At 37.8% G+C, this 18,217-nt stretch overlaps 1 protein-coding gene across 1 annotated transcript in view; it reads right to left on the bottom strand.

Annotated features, from left to right (window-relative positions):
* Nucleotides 1-538: 538 nt before the first annotated feature.
* LOC149786605 (cadherin-related family member 2-like) overlaps nucleotides 539-18,217 on the bottom strand; it is a 143,199-nt gene continuing 125,520 nt past the window's right edge. The window contains exon 19 of the mRNA XM_089977105.1: nucleotides 539-1,061. Within this exon, the coding sequence (XP_089833231.1) occupies nucleotides 680-1,061 (382 nt within the window). The 3' untranslated portion in view covers nucleotides 539-679. The remainder of the gene's footprint in view (nucleotides 1,062-18,217) is intronic.

Genomic DNA, 18,217 nt, shown 5'->3' with positions numbered 1-18,217 from the left:
CAGTCACATTATCCTGACACTAGGCCTACCAGTCCTAATACTAAAACCTCTTAATGCTGAGAGCCAAGCGAGGCAGCTGCTAGTACCATTTGTATAAGTCTCGTGTGACTGGGCCGGGGTTCGAAACTGCAATTTTGTGATCAGAGGCGGACACGCCAACCACTTAGGCCTCCGGAGCCGTCAAGTAAATTACACTCATTTTGAATGGTAGAATGGGTCAAAATGAAATAGACTGGTGCAAATAAAGAACAAATTTCATGCAATAAGTTGAATGGATTAAAACATTTGACGTATGATGGAAACTAGTAAAGACTCCAAATTACAATTTCGTAATGCGCCATGTTATCATAGAAGGGTCATAACTGCCTAAATATTGATTGTATTTTTTAAAAAAGATAAACAAAATAAGAATGCAAAATTAGAAGAATTATATTTCGAACAGAGTTATACCTTTTTCAATCATCAAACATCTGAAAATACATGCCATGAAATCTCTAGTTCTAATGTACAATATTCTTCATGTTAGTAAATGTTTAAATCAAGTAATCTTTTGAGAGTCACAACAATATATGAACATTTTTCATACTTAATCATACTATTACCTGATTATATATTAATTACTTTGTATGAAAAAATATCATTAACAACACATAAATCGACTCAAGAAAGAAAACGTTTTTTATTGCCGTTCATCTTCGTTTTTGTTTGTATGGTCATCATCGGGCTTTTGGTAATGTATATCGGTCCCTCCAGTGGACGGTCTCTGTTCTATGTTCTCATCTTTCCTGGCTTTAGACTCACACTCAGTTGTTGTGAGTTTATTTAGATATGAATATCCTTCAGACGCATTCTTTGCAGCATTACTAAGTTTCTCATAACTTGCTTCGCCGACTTCTGACTCATCAACCGTGGGTGTAATGTCCTGGGTGGTTAAATAATCGTCAGGCAAATCTGTAATTTCATCATAGACGTCTTCTATATTTGAATAGTTCTCTTTTTGACCCTCCATTTCTTGCATTTCTGCGTAAGCAGTTTCTCTTATTTTCTTTTCGTATTTAGCTCTGCAATTCAATAAAGAAGGGATCGTAGTGGACTGTTGAATTGTCACACAAAATACATATAACATAAACATTTTCGAGTACCATACAGTTTAATAATAGGTTAGATATGTCATTTGTGGTTGGTGCTGGGATTATTCATTGTAGAATCATGTTTATCCTCTTTTCTCTTAGACATAGGTTATAACATGGCATTTGTCAGGAATTATGCTAACATTTAGTACCATTGAATAACGTTTGGTTGAAGGTTAGAAATATAGTTACTACATAGTTACTAACGGTTCATTTGAAGCAAGCAGATTTGTGAACGTGACATCGAACTGATATAACCATCTGGTAAAGCATTTTGAATTATTCGGCTCATTCAATTATTGTTTTCTTCCTACTTTGGCTGTTGTTTATTGCTTCGAATGCATTAGTAGTATATGGGGTGAGATTAGCGACAATGGGAATTAGCATTAAAAACACCCCTGGGTAAGATTAGCGACAATGCAAATTTAACATTAACCACCCTGGGTAAGATTAGCGACAATGGAAATTTAACATGGGCAAAAAACCCTGTGTCACTCTGGGGACAAGGGAATTTAACATATGGAAATTGAACATGGTGAGTCTGTATAGCGTCAAGGGGAATTGAACATGGTGGGACTGTCTAGGGACAATGATGGTAGAGGGTCAAACACAACAGAGACAGAGACATACATACACTAGTACAAGCGTGAGATTTATATATAAAGCATTACCAAGACCTGAAATCTTGCTGGGGTGTTCAAAAATTTGCATATTTGTAATGATGCTATAAATAGCTATAATCAAGGAAATGTTCAACGACAAAATGGATGTGACTAAAAGTAACGCTAAAATGACGAAATTGTCCCAGAATTTAAAGGAAAATAAACATATTCCCGAAAATTAAGTTACAATGGTTTAGACTAAAATGGATAAAATTAGTAACTACTTACAATATCAACTTGTGTGACGATCGTGGATAAACACCCATGTATCTATTTATAGCTATAATCAACTAAAATTCATATGAAATCCCACTATCTATTTATACTACAACTTGTGGGTTATTCCTTTGGAAAATCCCACTATCTTTTTATAGCCTCAGCTTGAGTGACGTTCCTGTTTATGAACTCTAGTACATATGTATAGCTACAGCCTATGGAAATCCCCAAGTCCATATTTATAGTCTCGAAATTTCCAGCGTCAGTGACGTCACTGTACTGAACACTAGGGGATAAATGTCAACAGTGTTGCAAGTGGCTGACCTGAATACACGCTACTGCAGGTAGGTAGGTAGAGTGTATCTGATAGGGATAAAGTGAGTTTTTATAGGGACAAACAGAGACCAATACACACACACACACACAATGTACGCGCGCAGACATACGCACACAAACACACACACACACACACAGAGGGAAGAGGATGAAACAAACCCCAAATATACTATCAACATAGAAGGGAGATAATACAAACCCCAAATAGACTATCCACACAAACGTACGCGAACGCATACAAACCCCAAATATACTATCAAAACAGAAGGGAGATAATACAGATAAACTATCCACACAAACGTACGCGAACGCATACAAACCCCAAATATACTATCCACACAACGTCGCTAACGCATACAAACCCCAAATATGCTATCCACACTCGGGAGGAAGAAGAAAAAACAACCAAATATACGATCTATACAACGTACGCGAACACACACACACACACACACACACACACACACAGAGAGAGAGAGAGAGAGGGAAGAGGAAAAAACAAACCCCAAATATACTATCAACACAGAAGGGAGATAATACAAACCCCAAATAAACTATCCACACAAACGTACGCGAACGCATACAAACCCCAAATATACTATCAACACAGAAGGGAGATAAAACAAACCCCAAATAAACTATCCACACAAACGTACGCGAACGCATACAAACCCCAAATAAACTATCCACACAAACGTACGCGAACGCATACAAACTCCAAATATATTATCAACACAGAGTGAAGAAGAGAAAGCTTTTTGAAAGCACCTAAGCCCTCACCTGCAATGACCAACTATGCCAAACACCTACACCCACACCCCACTCCCAACACTACAAAACCCATTTAACCCGTTATTTTATGGCATCAGTGTGTGATTTAGGAAACATCAAGACACAAAATGATGGATGAATAGACTGACTATTGTTTACCGACTTGCATGCCTAAAGAGCGTGCGTGAAGGAAATCATCCTTCCATTACAGTTCTAACTAAAACATGATCCAGAGGGATAGAGAGAGGTGAAGGAGCACAATTTCATAAAGTGTGAGTAAAAACAAAACACGCCATCCTTATTATACAATGTCAAGACCAAGAGACACTTACGTTTTCTTTCTGGTCTATTCTCTTTTAGAAGGTAGTATGAAATTTCACATCAGGGCCAACGCATCGGCTCACATTGTCAATTTTTCCATTTCCATGTCTTTACTGGTACAAGTTCTTCATCATCTTCAATTTCTTCTTCTTCTGAATCCCTCTTCTCTGTTTCGTCTTGTTTTTGTTTCTTCTCTTTTCTCGTAGGGCACTCTGAATTCCAGTGTCCTTTCTCCTGACAACGATATTAGGTATTTTGACTTTTGTCTCTCTTTCTTAGACGAAGCAGGTATTCTGGAGACAAATACCCATTTACCTTTGCAGATATAGCAAACTTCAGTAGCACTTACATACTTTCGTATGACTCTCATCAAATCAACGACCAAAAGAGTAAGTTTTGTTGCCACTTTCGCATGTGAATTATGCTTTCGTATGACTTTTAGCAAATATTTGACCAGCAGGTCGATCTGTGCTGACTCTTCCATCTTCTTGATCGCTTGAGAGCGGAATGAATACTCTGACGCTAAGACACTCTCCTTATATACAGGGACCTGCTGCGTATGAAACCTAGTCAAATGTAATTTTGCAATAAGATGAAACGATTTCATTGAGGAAGTAAAAAGCAATGATGTACCGTATCGCCTCACACAAAACCTGAAGTGTTAGTTCAAATCCGTGTCAGCGATTTCGAAGACGACATAACTGAGCTTTAATCAATGCTCTCCAATTATGCCACAAAACCACGAGTCCTGATTCACGCCAAAAGAAATTTCGTTCGGTCCATAAAAAATAGCATCACATCTGAGAAACGCAAAAACGAACTTCCAGAAAACTGAGAACGACGGCTTACACCTACAACGTAAATGTATGAGTTCAAGTAGTGCGTAAAACTTAGTCAAATTAAATTTTTATAGTCAAGACGAAACGATCTCTTTTCGAGCAAGAAAGCAGACACCAAGCGACAATGGCGATCCGTGTCACACAACACTTTTCAAAATGTATATTATCAGAGGTTTGTTCTAGCGATCTGCACGGTTAAATTAAATGTTGATGTATTTTGCAATAAGACGGACACAATTTCCATGGGATCGCCCATGGTACGATTGTTCGTGCATTAGTTTAATTTTTAAAAATATTTTTTTTATATAAATCGCCTATAGGATAGACCCAGTAAAGCATGGCCATTCTCGTCACTGTCTGAATAGCTACTCAAGTCAATTCGAAGCGAACGCGGTAAGAAAATAAGTATAGCCAATGAAATGGCTTACAACGGGTGATGCATTGTTTTGTTCTAGGACTGTGTGGCATAATAATCCCTATGTTCTTGCGTTGTTACCATTACAGTGCAGACAGACTGAAATGTGAACTTACAAGCCCTCTTTGTGTGTGTTGTACCATTTCCTCTTACCACATCAAAATACTGAGTGTCACAGTATTGGTTCGCGTTTTCAAGCTGACCATTTTTTTTATATCTACACTCACATTGGTAGAGTCAGAACAGACGTGTTACAGTATTGAGGGACATGTTATCTTTTTCTTTTCAAACTAATAAATTTGGGGCTTATATGAAGTCAAGAACCGAAAGTACAGTGAAACTCAAGGATGATGACCCAATCTGTCTGTCTATTGATGCGTGTATTTAGTTAAGAAGAAATATGACCTCTAAAACACAACCAGATACGGCAAGCATGATTAGATTAAACACAACGATGTTTTCCTTCACGCCCGTGTAATTTAGAGTTTCAATCGTCTTTGAAGACAAACTTGGTCTCCTTTTGTAGGGCTTGAAATAATAAAAAAAACTGAAAAATCTTAAGCACTTTGCTATAGATAATTTCATCGACAGACTAAACAACATAAATACCGTTACAACAATAGAAAGCTTTAAATCTTCTATCAAAAAGAAATGCATGAAAAAAAAATAAAGATTAACGATAACTAACCAATGAAACCGAATTTAACAAAGGCAATGACATGTGAAGAAATGTCTCTCACTTTGGAAAGGTAGGCGAATGTACTCTGTCATGCACCATCAACTTGAAAAAAATTATAAACAGAGAGAAACCTGAATTCAAAATTCAGTTGTTTCTTTTTCTTCAAAATTGTTTCGTTTCTTTTTTCTTTTTTTATTGGAACAAATCTAAGCACTTATATAGAGTGGAAAAGGGAAAATGCACATACAAGCTTTGATATTTCTGAAAAAATGAGGGGATATTCCTAACGTTCATAACCACCTATATATGCTTGGACTTGTCTGTGACTTATCCACAAAACAAGATGTACATATTTCTGGTCAAGCTGCAAGTGTGTGCGTGTGTTTGAAAATGGTAAAAATGGGATATACAATTTTCTCGTGACACTTATAAAGTAAAGAGTCTGTGCAAGTGTCAAAAGCCAAAGTCATATATGTTTTGTATTTTGTACGGCTTGCAAAGATTTCCACTTTAGAAAATGTGAAGTATCACAAGTTATTATCACAAACAGAAGTGGAACATAGGGGCTTGCAAGAAAGAAAATAACCCAGACAGTTGGTGTCATCAAGAGGGCTAGAGACGGTACCCGAACTTGCTTACCTGCTTACTTGAATTAAAGTGATTTTCGCTCTAATGGAGCATATATCAGTGGTTTAATAACGCACCGCGTGATTTTTAATTACTCCTGGGGAAGGAAAGAGAGCCTCATCTCCCAGGCTTTTATGTACTCACAGACTACTTTTAAATTTAGCCACGCAGTGTAGGACTAACTAGTCCTTAACAACCTGACTGAAAGGCTTTAAACATGAGTGGGAATAGTCTCACCACACACTCATTTTTTCTGTCCGAGCGTGGTAAAGGAGGAAAAAGGTGCTCAAAAAGACAGCCATGGGCGTTAAGTACTAATTTCAAATCAAGTCGTGTCACCAAGAAAGACGATGTGTACGACATCAAAGGCATTGTCAAACGCAGAAACCGTAAAGTGGGCAAACGACGTGTCAAAGAAGTCAAAGTACGTTGGAAAGGATATCCACCCAGTTTTCATTCTTGCATCGACGCTTCGCACTATAAAAAGAAGTGACCATCATGCCCTTTCACACAGATTCATCTACTGCGATCACTCCTTCATCCAATTCTTCTCTGCAAGATTTACAAACACAACCCTTGTGGGTGTGGTATGGAAAACGTGTGCCTAAAACGCAAATCGTCTTTTTCTGCCAAACCTTCGTGGTGTATTGTGTCATCGGTGCAGCCATTGCCAATTTGAGTTTGCAACAAGGAGACAAACACTTGTGGACCATTGTATTGAGCAGTTACATCGGTTACCTGCTTCCTAATCCCTACCTGAAATTCTCCTCGAACGGGAACCTTGTGTCCAGTGTCAGTGCCAGTCACCACTCCAAGAACAACCCCATTTTGGGCGGAGACACTCCTCTAACTTCCAGTATCGCCTCGGAGAGCCACAAAACTCTGGAATTATGAGCAATAACAACCAATTTTACTTAACCTTACCTAGGGACAGTTCCATGGAGGTGTTTCCCAAGAACACGTTGTGCTGTTACAAGGTCAAATTACCTCAGACCATCCAGTTAGATCACGAAGCCCATTGGGAAGTGGCTTTAGTGGAAATCATTCACCCAACACAAATCAAAAACATCACCGAAAAGCAAAACACTTTCGAGGTGGAAATCCTGAATGCTCAATTGGAGGAAGAAATCAATAAAATCGGGTTTTTAGGGGACACAAGACCAGCCAGCAATCCAGCCTTCATTATCTACACCTTGAAAATTCCTTCAGGTTATTATTTTAGTGGTGAACATTTGGTGGACACTATTGCGGACAGGTTCAACTTAGCCTTTGGCAAAGCACTGAACAGAGCCAAAAAAAGTGTGAAGATTGAGTTCCATAAAGTGGCTCATCGTCTCGTGATCAAATTTCAAGATACGGACACATTGTCCCTCAGGTTCAATGGTAGTATGTTTGAAATTTTGGGTAGACATGCAGAAATAGTCGCAAACAATTTGAGCCCCAAGATCAAAAGTAATATGGATTTTTACAGAGCTTTTGGAAACCCGGTAGAACTGAACCAAGGACTTAATTCGATCTTTGTGTATTCCGATGTGGTGGAGTACAACATGGTGGGACACACCTCTGTTCCGTTACTGCGTGTCATTCCTTTCAAAGTGGATAGTACCACAAACAATGACCAGGAAGGTGCAAACACCTATCACGTACACCGTGAATTTGTACATCCTCACTATTTGCCCGTCAGTAAGTCGTATCTAGACACTGTCAACATTGCTATAAAAGGAGATCTGGGACAAAATATTCCATTCTCCAAAGGGAAAGTTACAGTGAAACTCCATTTTCGAAAACGGTTCTCTAACGAATTGTAAGTCAAGACAGCGAGGAGGGACATTTTCACCCTATAAAATCCGGCCAGATGTGTGTGGAATTTCAGTTTGCAGAAAATCTACGCGCAGATAATACGGTGACCGTCATCCTGTATGCTGAATTGGACAATACGATATAAACCAACAGTTTGAGAGAAGTCATTCTACACTATTAGAAGTCATGGAAGACTTTTATCAATGTTTGTATAGTAGGGATTCTTTGGACATGGAATGTGAAGATCCTGAGGAAGGAGAACCCCAAGACAAAGACGAACAAGTCATCATGATGAAGTCTAGATGGCCAGAACAAGAATCACATTTAGTTTCCTGTTATGCTATAGTCTTGACAAAAAAAATTAAGGAATTGATCAAGAAAGATTGCTATGGATGTCATAACGATCATCCCAGTGAAATTCAACACGATTAATGCCTTATGGTGAGTCAAGAAGAAAAATTGGACGAATATCTGGACGAAGCTTGGAGTCTCATCTCGGAAGAAGACGTGTTACAACAGTGGTATAAAGGCTTGCGTGAACATTATTGTCCTCCATTAACAACTCAAGAGATCCATCGCATCGAAGCTCTGTTGGAGCAGAGTTGGGAGACAAGGCGAAGAAATGGTTACTTGTCAGACATTTTCAGGCAAAAAGTCAGGATCGAATTGACGACTTATTATTACCTGTGAAGAAGAAATCACACAAATCAATGGATACCTGGGAACTTTATTACCTTTTGAACCACAGTTCGTATACGGCTTCTTGGAATCCTGTCGTCTGTGCTAAAGATGAACTCCCTCATAGCAAACCTCAAGACCATCTAGCCTATGTCATCAACACGGAAGACAGTCATCTCCCAGGAACACACTGGGTAGCCGTTTACTTTCCTCAAGAAGGATGTGTGGAATATTTTGATTCGTACGGATTGCCCCCTTTGGAAGACGATATCATTGACTTTATGAGAAGAAATGCTCAGACCACCCGATTCAATAATGTGAAATTATAAGGCACAGATTCCTTGGTGTGTGGACAGTACTGTGTGTATTTTCTGCATCATCGCAGCCTGGGCTATTCCTTAGAACATTTAGTGACTCATTTTGATCCTCGTCATTCTTCTAGAAACGATGTGAAAGTACATCGATGTTTTTGTGACCAGTATGCTTATCTTTTGTCTCTAACTAGGAAACGTAGTGTCCATCAATGGCCTAATGACTTCCAACAGTGGAAATCACAATTTCATTCACAACGTTGTCAGCCCTGTCCAAAATAATGTGTTAGTTGAAAAAAATGTTTGGTATTTGAAAAAAATGTTTGTTGTTATATTGTTGGATTATTGTTAAAAAATGTTAGAGTTGTTTGTTAGTATGAATAAAAAAATGTTGTGTTTTGAAAAAAATGCCTTTGTGGTTTGTTTGGCTATAAGAATGTTGATTCATGCTCTTTGACTTCTCTCTATCCCTCCCGTAACACTATTTGAACGTTCCGGCTCGAAAACCGTGTAGTAATGTTTTCCTTCACGTCCGCGCTTTGACCATAAAAACGGGGCAGTCTCCAGTCTGCCCATCCATTGTTAACTTATCTTCCTACTAAGATGTGCTCAAGATTAGCCAAGTTGAACGAAGCCTATGTGAATTTGCATATGGTCATGACAAGTCTGATACCGAGACCTGAAGAGATAGACAATATCATAATGTTATAAGTCACTGAAGACCTGAAAGAAGAGCTCTTCAAGGAGGAATTCAAGAAGGAGAAAGAAGAATGAATGGAGAAGTAGAGACTTCATAAACAGCAGAGAGAGCAGCAACAGCAGCAGCATGAACCTGACAGAGGCTTTGTCAACAGTTGTATCGACACCAAAGAGTTCTTCTTCTCTTTTCCGAAGAAGCAGACCTTATCCTGTGAGAAAGCCTGTCGTCATTCATATATTTATAATATTTTATCATATAGCATTCATTTTGTCGATACTAATTAACAGAACAGGAACATTGACAGTTATGTTAAATATTTTATTGGTGTACAAAATTATGTTTACTTGAAACATAATTTGTTCTATTCCATCACAATTCAGGTTTCTCTCTGTTTATAATTTTTTTCAAGTTGATGGTGCATGACAGAGTACATTCGCCTACCTTTCCAAAGTGAGAGACATTTCTTCACATGTCATTGCCTTTGTTAAATTCGGTTTCATTGGTTAGTTATCGTTAATCTTTATTTTTTTTTCATGCATTTCTTTTTGATAGAAGATTTAAAGCTTTCTATTGTTGTAACGGTATTTATGTTGTTTAGTCTGTCGATGAAATTATCTATAGCAAAGTGCTTAAGATTTTTCAGTTTTTTTTATTATTTCAAGCCCTACAAAAGGAGACCAAGTTTGTCTTCAAAGACGATTGAAACTCTAAATTACACGGGCGTGAAGGAAAACATCGTTGTGTTTAATCTAATCATGCTTGCCGTATCAGGTTGTGTTTTAGAGGTCATATTTCTTCTTAACTAAATACACGCATCAATAGACAGACAGATTGGGTCATCATCCTTGAGTTTCACTGTACTTTCGGTTCTTGACTTCATATAAGCCCCAAATTTATTAGTTTGAAAAGAAAAAGATAACATGTCCCTCAATACTGTAACACGTCTGTTCTGACTCTACCAATGTGAGTGTAGATATAAAAAAAATGGTCAGCTTGAAAACGCGAACCAATACTGTGACACTCAGTATTTTGATGTGGTAAGAGGAAATGGTACAACACACACAAAGAGGGCTTGTAAGTTCACATTTCAGTCTGTCTGCACTGTAATGGTAACAACGCAAGAACATAGGGATTATTATGCCACACAGTCCTAGAACAAAACAATGCATCACCCGTTGTAAGCCATTTCATTGGCTATACTTATTTTCTTACCGCGTTCGCTTCGAATTGACTTGAGTAGCTATTCAGACAGTGACGAGAATGGCCATGCTTTACTGGGTCTATCCTATAGGCGATTTATATAAAAAAAATATTTTTAAAAATTAAACTAATGCACGAACAATCGTACCATGGGCGATCCCATGGAAATTGTGTCCGTCTTATTGCAAAATACATCAACATTTAATTTAACCGTGCAGATCGCTAGAACAAACCTCTGATAATATACATTTTGAAAAGTGTTGTGTGACACGGATCGCCATTGTCGCTTGGTGTCTGCTTTCTTGCTCGAAAAGAGATCGTTTCGTCTTGACTATAAAAATTTAATTTGACTAAGTTTTACGCACTACTTGAACTCATACATTTACGTTGTAGGTGTAAGCCGTCGTTCTCAGTTTTCTGGAAGTTCGTTTTTGCGTTTCTCAGATGTGATGCTATTTTTTATGGACCGAACGAAATTTCTTTTGGCGTGAATCAGGACTCGTGGTTTTGTGGCATAATTGGAGAGCATTGATTAAAGCTCAGTTATGTCGTCTTCGAAATCGCTGACACGGATTTGAACTAACACTTCAGGTTTTGTGTGAGGCGATACGGTACATCATTGCTTTTTACTTCCTCGATGAAATCGTTTCATCTTATTGCAAAATTACATTTGACTAGGTTTCATACGCAGCAGGTCCCTGTATATAAGGAGAGTGTCTCAGCGTCAGAGTATTCATTCCGCTCTCAAGCGATCAAGAAGATGGAAGAGTCAGCACAGATCGACCTGCTGGTCAAATATTTGCTAAAAGTCATACGAAAGCATAATTCACATGCGAAAGTGGCAACAAAACTTACTCTTTTGGTCGTTGATTTGATGAGAGTCATACGAAAGTATGTAAGTGCTACTGAAGTTTGCTATATCTGCAAAGGTAAATGGGTATTTGTCTCCAGAATACCTGCTTCGTCTAAGAAAGAGAGACAAAAGTCAAAATACCTAATATCGTTGTCAGGAGAAAGGACACTGGAATTCAGAGTGCCCTACGAGAAAAGAGAAGAAACAAAAACAAGACGAAACAGAGAAGAGGGATTCAGAAGAAGAAGAAATTGAAGATGATGAAGAACTTGTACCAGTAAAGACATGGAAATGGAAAAATTGACAATGTGAGCCGATGCGTTGGCCCTGATGTGAAATTTCATACTACCTTCTAAAAGAGAATAGACCAGAAAGAAAACGTAAGTGTCTCTTGGTCTTGACATTGTATAATAAGGATGGCGTGTTTTGATTTTACTCACACTTTATGAAATTGTGCTCCTTCACCTCTCTCTATCAGTCTGGATCATGTTTTAGTTAGAATTGAAATGGAAGGATGTTTTCCTTCACGCACGCTCTTTAGGTATGCAAGTCGGTAAACAATAGTCAGTCTATTCTTCCATCATTTTGTGTCTTGATGTTTCCTAAATCACACACTGATGCCATAAAATAACGGGTTAAATGGGTTTTGTAGTGTTGGGAGTGGGGTGTGGGGTGTAGGTGTTTGGCATAGTTGGTCATTGCAGGTGAGGGCTTAGGTGCTTTCAAAAAACTTTTTCTTCTTCATTCTGTGTTGATAATATATTTGGGGTTTGTATGCGTTCGCGTACGTTTGTGTGGATAGTTTATTTGGGGTTTGTATGCGTTCGCGTACGTTTGTGTGGATATTTTATTTGGGGTTTGTATTATCTCCCTTCTGTGTTGAAAGCATATTTGGGGTCTGTATGCGTTCGCGTACGTTTGTGTGGATAGTTTATTTGGGGTTTGTATTATCTCCCTTCTGTGTTGATAGTATATTTGGGGTTTGTTTTTTCCTCTTCCCTCTCTGTGTGTGTGTGTGTGTGTGTGTGTTCGCGTACGTTATGTAGATCGTATATTTGGTTGTTTTTTCTTCTTCCTCCCGAGTGTTGATAGCATATTTGGGGTTTGTATGCGTTAGCGACGTTGTGTGGATAGTATATTTGGGGTTTGTATGCGTTCGCGTACGTTTGTGTGGATAGTTTATCTGTATTATCTCCCTTCTGTTTTGATAGTATATTTGGGGTTTGTATGCGTTCGCGTACGTTTGTGTGGATAGTCTATTTGGGGTTTGTATTATCTCCCTTCTATGTTGATGGTATATTTGGGGTTTGTTTCTTCCTCTTCCCTCTGTGTGTGTGTGTGTGTGTGTTTGTGTGCGTATGTCTGCGCGCGTACGTTGTGTGTGTGTGTGTGTGTATTGGTCTCTGTTTGTCCCTATAAAAACTCACTTTATCCCTATCAGATACACTCTACCTACCTACCTGCAGTAGCGTGTATTCAGGTCAGCCACTTGCAACACTGTTGACATTTATCCCCTAGTGTTCAGTACAGTGACGTCACTGACGCTGGAAATTTCGAGACTATAAATATGGACTTGGGGATTTCCATAGGCTGTAGCTATACATATGTACTAGAGTTCATAAACAGGAACGTCACTCAAGCTGAGGCTATAAAAAGATAGTGGGATTTTCCAAAGGAATAACCCACAAGTTGTAGTATAAATAGATAGTGGGATTTCATATGAATTTTAGTTGATTATAGCTATAAATAGATACATGGGTGTTTATCCACGATCGTCACACAAGTTGATATTGTAAGTAGTTACTAATTTTATCCATTTTAGTCTAAACCATTGTAACTTAATTTTCGGGAATATGTTTATTTTCCTTTAAATTCTGGGACAATTTCGTCATTTTAGCGTTACTTTTAGTCACATCCATTTTGTCGTTGAACATTTCCTTGATTATAGCTATTTATAGCATCATTACAAATATGCAAATTTTTGAACACCCCAGCAAGATTTCAGGTCTTGGTAATGCTTTATATATAAATCTCACGCTTGTATTAGTGTATGTATGTCTCTGTCTCTGTTGTGTTTGACCCTCTACCATCATTGTCCCTAGACAGTCCCACCATGTTCAATTCCCCTTGACGCTATACAGACTCACCATGTTCAATTTCCATATGTTAAATTCCCTTGTCCCCAGAGTGACCCAGGGTTTTTTTGCCCATGTTAAATTTCAATTGCCCATGTTAAAATTCCCTTGTCCCCAGAGTGACCCAGGGTTTTTTGCCCATGTTAAATTTCCATTGTCGCTAATCTTACCCAGGGTGGTTAATGTTAAATTTGCATTGTCGCTAATCTTACCCAGGGGTGTTTTTAATGCTAATTCCCATTGTCGCTAATCTCACTCCATATTCTACTTGCATTGCTTTATGTAAAGACGTCACGGACATAGATACAAATCTGTTCAAATGATAACAATACCGAAAGAAATAGATCCCATTCCTGTGAATATGGTATTATTTTGACAGTCTGACAAGTTTGAAAATCAAGTTTTTAGTAAGTAGCCTGTGCTTGTTTCAAATTTAATTGCAGGAAAATAAAACTACATATTAGGATGGATTTTACAATATCGCCTTTCGAGTTTTAAAATTTGGAAATAATAATAGTGTAATTCATAGCCTATTATTATTTATTTATTTATTTATTTCCTTAGAAGATGTGATTGCAGAGATGTATAACAAAAGAATAATAATAACATGTTGATTCCCATAAAAGTGATAAAATGGAGTCATTATTGATCTACACTTTGAATGGAGAGGGAACTGGTTTGAGGAGAATACAAAAAGAAACTTAAAAGGGTTTAAAAGGTGGTGTAACCATACATTATATTAACATGAACTGTTCACACAGCAAACTTAAGCCACCATGTACTATACCAAATTGAAATGTATAAACAATTGTAACAAGATAAAAGTAACAATGGAAAATATGTTTCAGATTTTAGTTTCTTGTGAATTGTATATGTGAATGTATTAAGTTATATATCATATTGGGATCCATGAGTATTTAATTATGCATCATATTGTGACCAATTGTTTAACTGGTTTTCCAATTAAATGAGACAAAATACTTCATACATACCGAAATAAAACTCTGCTAAAATATGCATAAAATAAGGATATTGAGTGGAAATGAACACATATGAAAGGACAGGAAAGTCAAAATAGCAAATTCAACGAACAATACGACAATCTGTTCAGAGGAAAAACACAGATTTCGATTACCGTAATATGTGTAATTCGTTATGAGGATTCGTAGTAGAATTATTAACTACAGCATTGCTACATTATGATTAGTATTCAGTCTGAAGTAATTTGCATTGCCCTTGTTTGCAATTTGTTTAATACCCATAATGCAAATGTCTTTTTATACCTATGGTTATATAAACTTGCATTCAACAATACATCACAGAACAAAAGAATGTTTCCTTCAAACCTAATGAAATTTGAATTTACTGCCTCATATCGTATGTTTTTCTTCTCTTGTAATATTCCATACTTTTTAAAGTCTGTTTATAACGAACCTTTATTAAATAATTAAAGTTTCTTGACAACAGGCGCTTCTTACAGGCAGGTTTTATTGATTTTATCATCGTACCTACATACAGTCGTGAATCGACAATGATATTATTAAAGAAAAGTACTACTACTCCTAATAAAAAGGTATACATACATGCTATCATATGCATGCACGCACACACATATATATGTACACATATGTGCACGCACGCACTCACAAACACATATACATTATTATATATCTCTATATTTTGTCACTTTCATGAATAAATATGTACTGTGTGTAATCTTTTCTACATGACTGTATCTATATTATGTTTAATTTTCTTTCATGACTGAAAATGGTTTTGAACATTTATAAATAAGTTATATTATTGCCACTATGTGTCCAAGGGTATAGATTATATTGTATAGCTGTTGCATAAGATCGATAAGTAACTGCTTATGATACTTAATACTAATATTTGCAGTAAACATATTTCCGAGTTTGGGGTTATTTCAGATTGGATATGTAAATCATGTGGGTTTCTAAAAGAAATAAGTTTTCTCAACCTGGATGGCTCGGTCAGGTGGGTTCGTTTACGATGTGGGGTAGTTTGCAAAATGTCACGTAGTGAGAAGGAGAAAATTAAGTGTGAGGACTATGTCTGTATATATGTTGGTAGATCTGGAAAATTAGCTTATTCTTGTTTCCTATGTTCTTGTTGTAACGTCAGTCTGCAGATGTGTTTAATCTTATGTGTAGACATAATCTGAGAAAATTAGTTTGGACAATTCAATGAATTAGAAAGTGACCATTAGGCTAAAATATTATTCTGAGACTATTGCAAATTTATTAAAAGGAATTTTTGCCAATGGCTATTGTAATACATCAGAGCAGTTGGTAGACCAATATATTCGAGGATATGAAAAGCCTTCGGAACATTTGATTCGTTTGGAGCTGAGTAGAACATTTTATAATTACACTGGACAACAAATTTTTACAAAAGTCATGTTACTGAAATAAAATTAGTCAATTCTTATCAATTTTTATGTGCTGAACACGAATATGACAGTCAAATTGCAAAATTGGCTCTAGTTTTTTTGTAATCTGCAAGAAATTAATGTTTACATAACGAAATGCATTCCAATAGTAAAAGGTCAACTGTAATAGCCTACCTATAAAAAATCAAGTCATTGACTACATCTTAGATTTCTTCGCCTGTCTCTTGTACAGCTGTTCGGGAGCATCTCTGAGAAGTGTCCAGCAGTAGTCAGCCAGCATTGTAGTGGACCATTTTCCCTGGTATCTTTGTTCCATTGTTGCGATATCTTGATGAAAACGTTCGCCGTGTTCATCACTAACAATACCACAGTTGCTAGGGAAAGAAATCCAAATGGGAATGAAGGAAGTGAATCTTTAGAGACATATTGCAGCCAAGTTTCTTATACTTCATCAACATGTCTTCTACTAGTTCCTTATAGTTTTCTGCCCTAACATTTCCGAGGAAGTTTGTAGAAACTAGGCGAAAAGCATTCCATGCTTGTTTCGCGTCACCTTCCAGCAAGTTGTTGAACCGGTCATCTTTGAAAAGCTCTCGAATCTGAGGACCCACAAAAACTCCCTCTTTAATCTTTGCTTCGCTGAGTCGAGGGAATTTTTCATGCAGGTATCGGAATGCTGGCAAAGTCCGGTCAGTGGCTTTCACGAAGTTCTTCATCAAACCTAGTTTGATGTGAAGGGGTGGTAGCAAGATTTTCTGAGCCTCAACCAGAGCTGGGTGTTGGATATTCTTCTCTCCAATGGCTACATTCTGCCTGTGAGTCCATTCCTTCCTCATGTAGTGCATTTCCCTTGCTCGGCTATCCCACTCGCATAAGAAACACATGTATTTTGTATATCCTTGCTGCAGTCCCATTAAAAGGGCAACTACCTTCAAATCACCACAGAGGTGCCAGCTGTACTTGTTATACTCAATGGAATTCAGTAGCTGCCTTAAGTTATCGTATGTCTCTTTCATGTGGACAGCATACGCTACTGGAATAGATGGAAGAATGTTTCCATTGTGCAAAAGCATAGCCTTGAGACTCAGTTTCGAAGAGTCCACAAATAGTCTCCATTCTTGTGGGTCATGAGTGATTTTTAAAGCATTCATGAGGCCCTCAATATCGGAACAGAATATCAGATTACTTTCCTTTCTGAAGAAAGGCTCCAATTGCTGGTGGCGCTTTCGATATGCAGTAATTGTGACATCTTCTTTTAGAAGATTCCATTGTTGGAGTCTTGATCCTAGCAATTCTGCCTTGTTCTTTGATAAGTCCAAATCACGAATCAGGTCATTTAGTTCTTCCTGTGTTATTCTGTGTGGGGTTGATGATGCACCACAGTGAAAATCTGGATCACTGCATGCTGATGGACCAGGAGAAGAACAGGTCGACTCACCTTTGTCTTCGTCAGATGAATCAAGAGAATATTCTGCTGGAGGTTCTGGAATAGGAAGTCACTCACCATGTGGAACTGGTCTCAATGCAGACGGAATGTTTGGGTAGACTATTCTCGACTTCTTTCGCTTCGTTATTCCGCCGGAAAGAGGAGGAACCAAGCAGAAGTAACAGTCATTTAGGTGGTTGCTTGGCTCTCTCCACACCATTGCGACTGCAAACGGCATTGATGACCTTTTGCAATTCAACCACTGTGAAAGCTGTGTTGTACATGTAGCACAGCATATATGCGGAGCCCAAGGCTTGTCTTGGTCACCAACCTTGCATCCGAAGTAAAGATGATATGCCTTCTTCACTTGAGAATTGATACTTTTCTTCTGGTTGGCAAATGTCACTTCCCCACAAATATAGCAAAAATTGTCCGCGGTATTAACACACTTTCGAGGCATTACTGTTCTTTATTGTACGTAAATGGATAAAATAATAAGTTTTATGTAACAGTAGCTTGAACTGTCTCGCACAACGTCTAAAATATTTTAAATGCTGAACCTATCTGATTGGGCTTTATATAGTACACTGCTTACGTCAGCTTCAGCAGCCGCCTGGCATTAGTATAATAGGCCTACACATGTATAGTACACTGCTGACGTCAACTTACTTCAGCAGCCGCATGGCATTAGTATTGCATTGCATC

Source organism: Sinohyriopsis cumingii, chromosome 12 (genome assembly GCF_028554795.1).
Source record: "Sinohyriopsis cumingii isolate HCF-2022 chromosome 12, ASM2855479v2, whole genome shotgun sequence".
NCBI lineage: Eukaryota > Metazoa > Mollusca > Bivalvia > Unionida > Unionidae > Sinohyriopsis > Sinohyriopsis cumingii.
The sequence above is the reverse complement of the archived record's forward strand: the minus strand, read 5'-3'. Positions and strand labels throughout refer to the sequence as shown.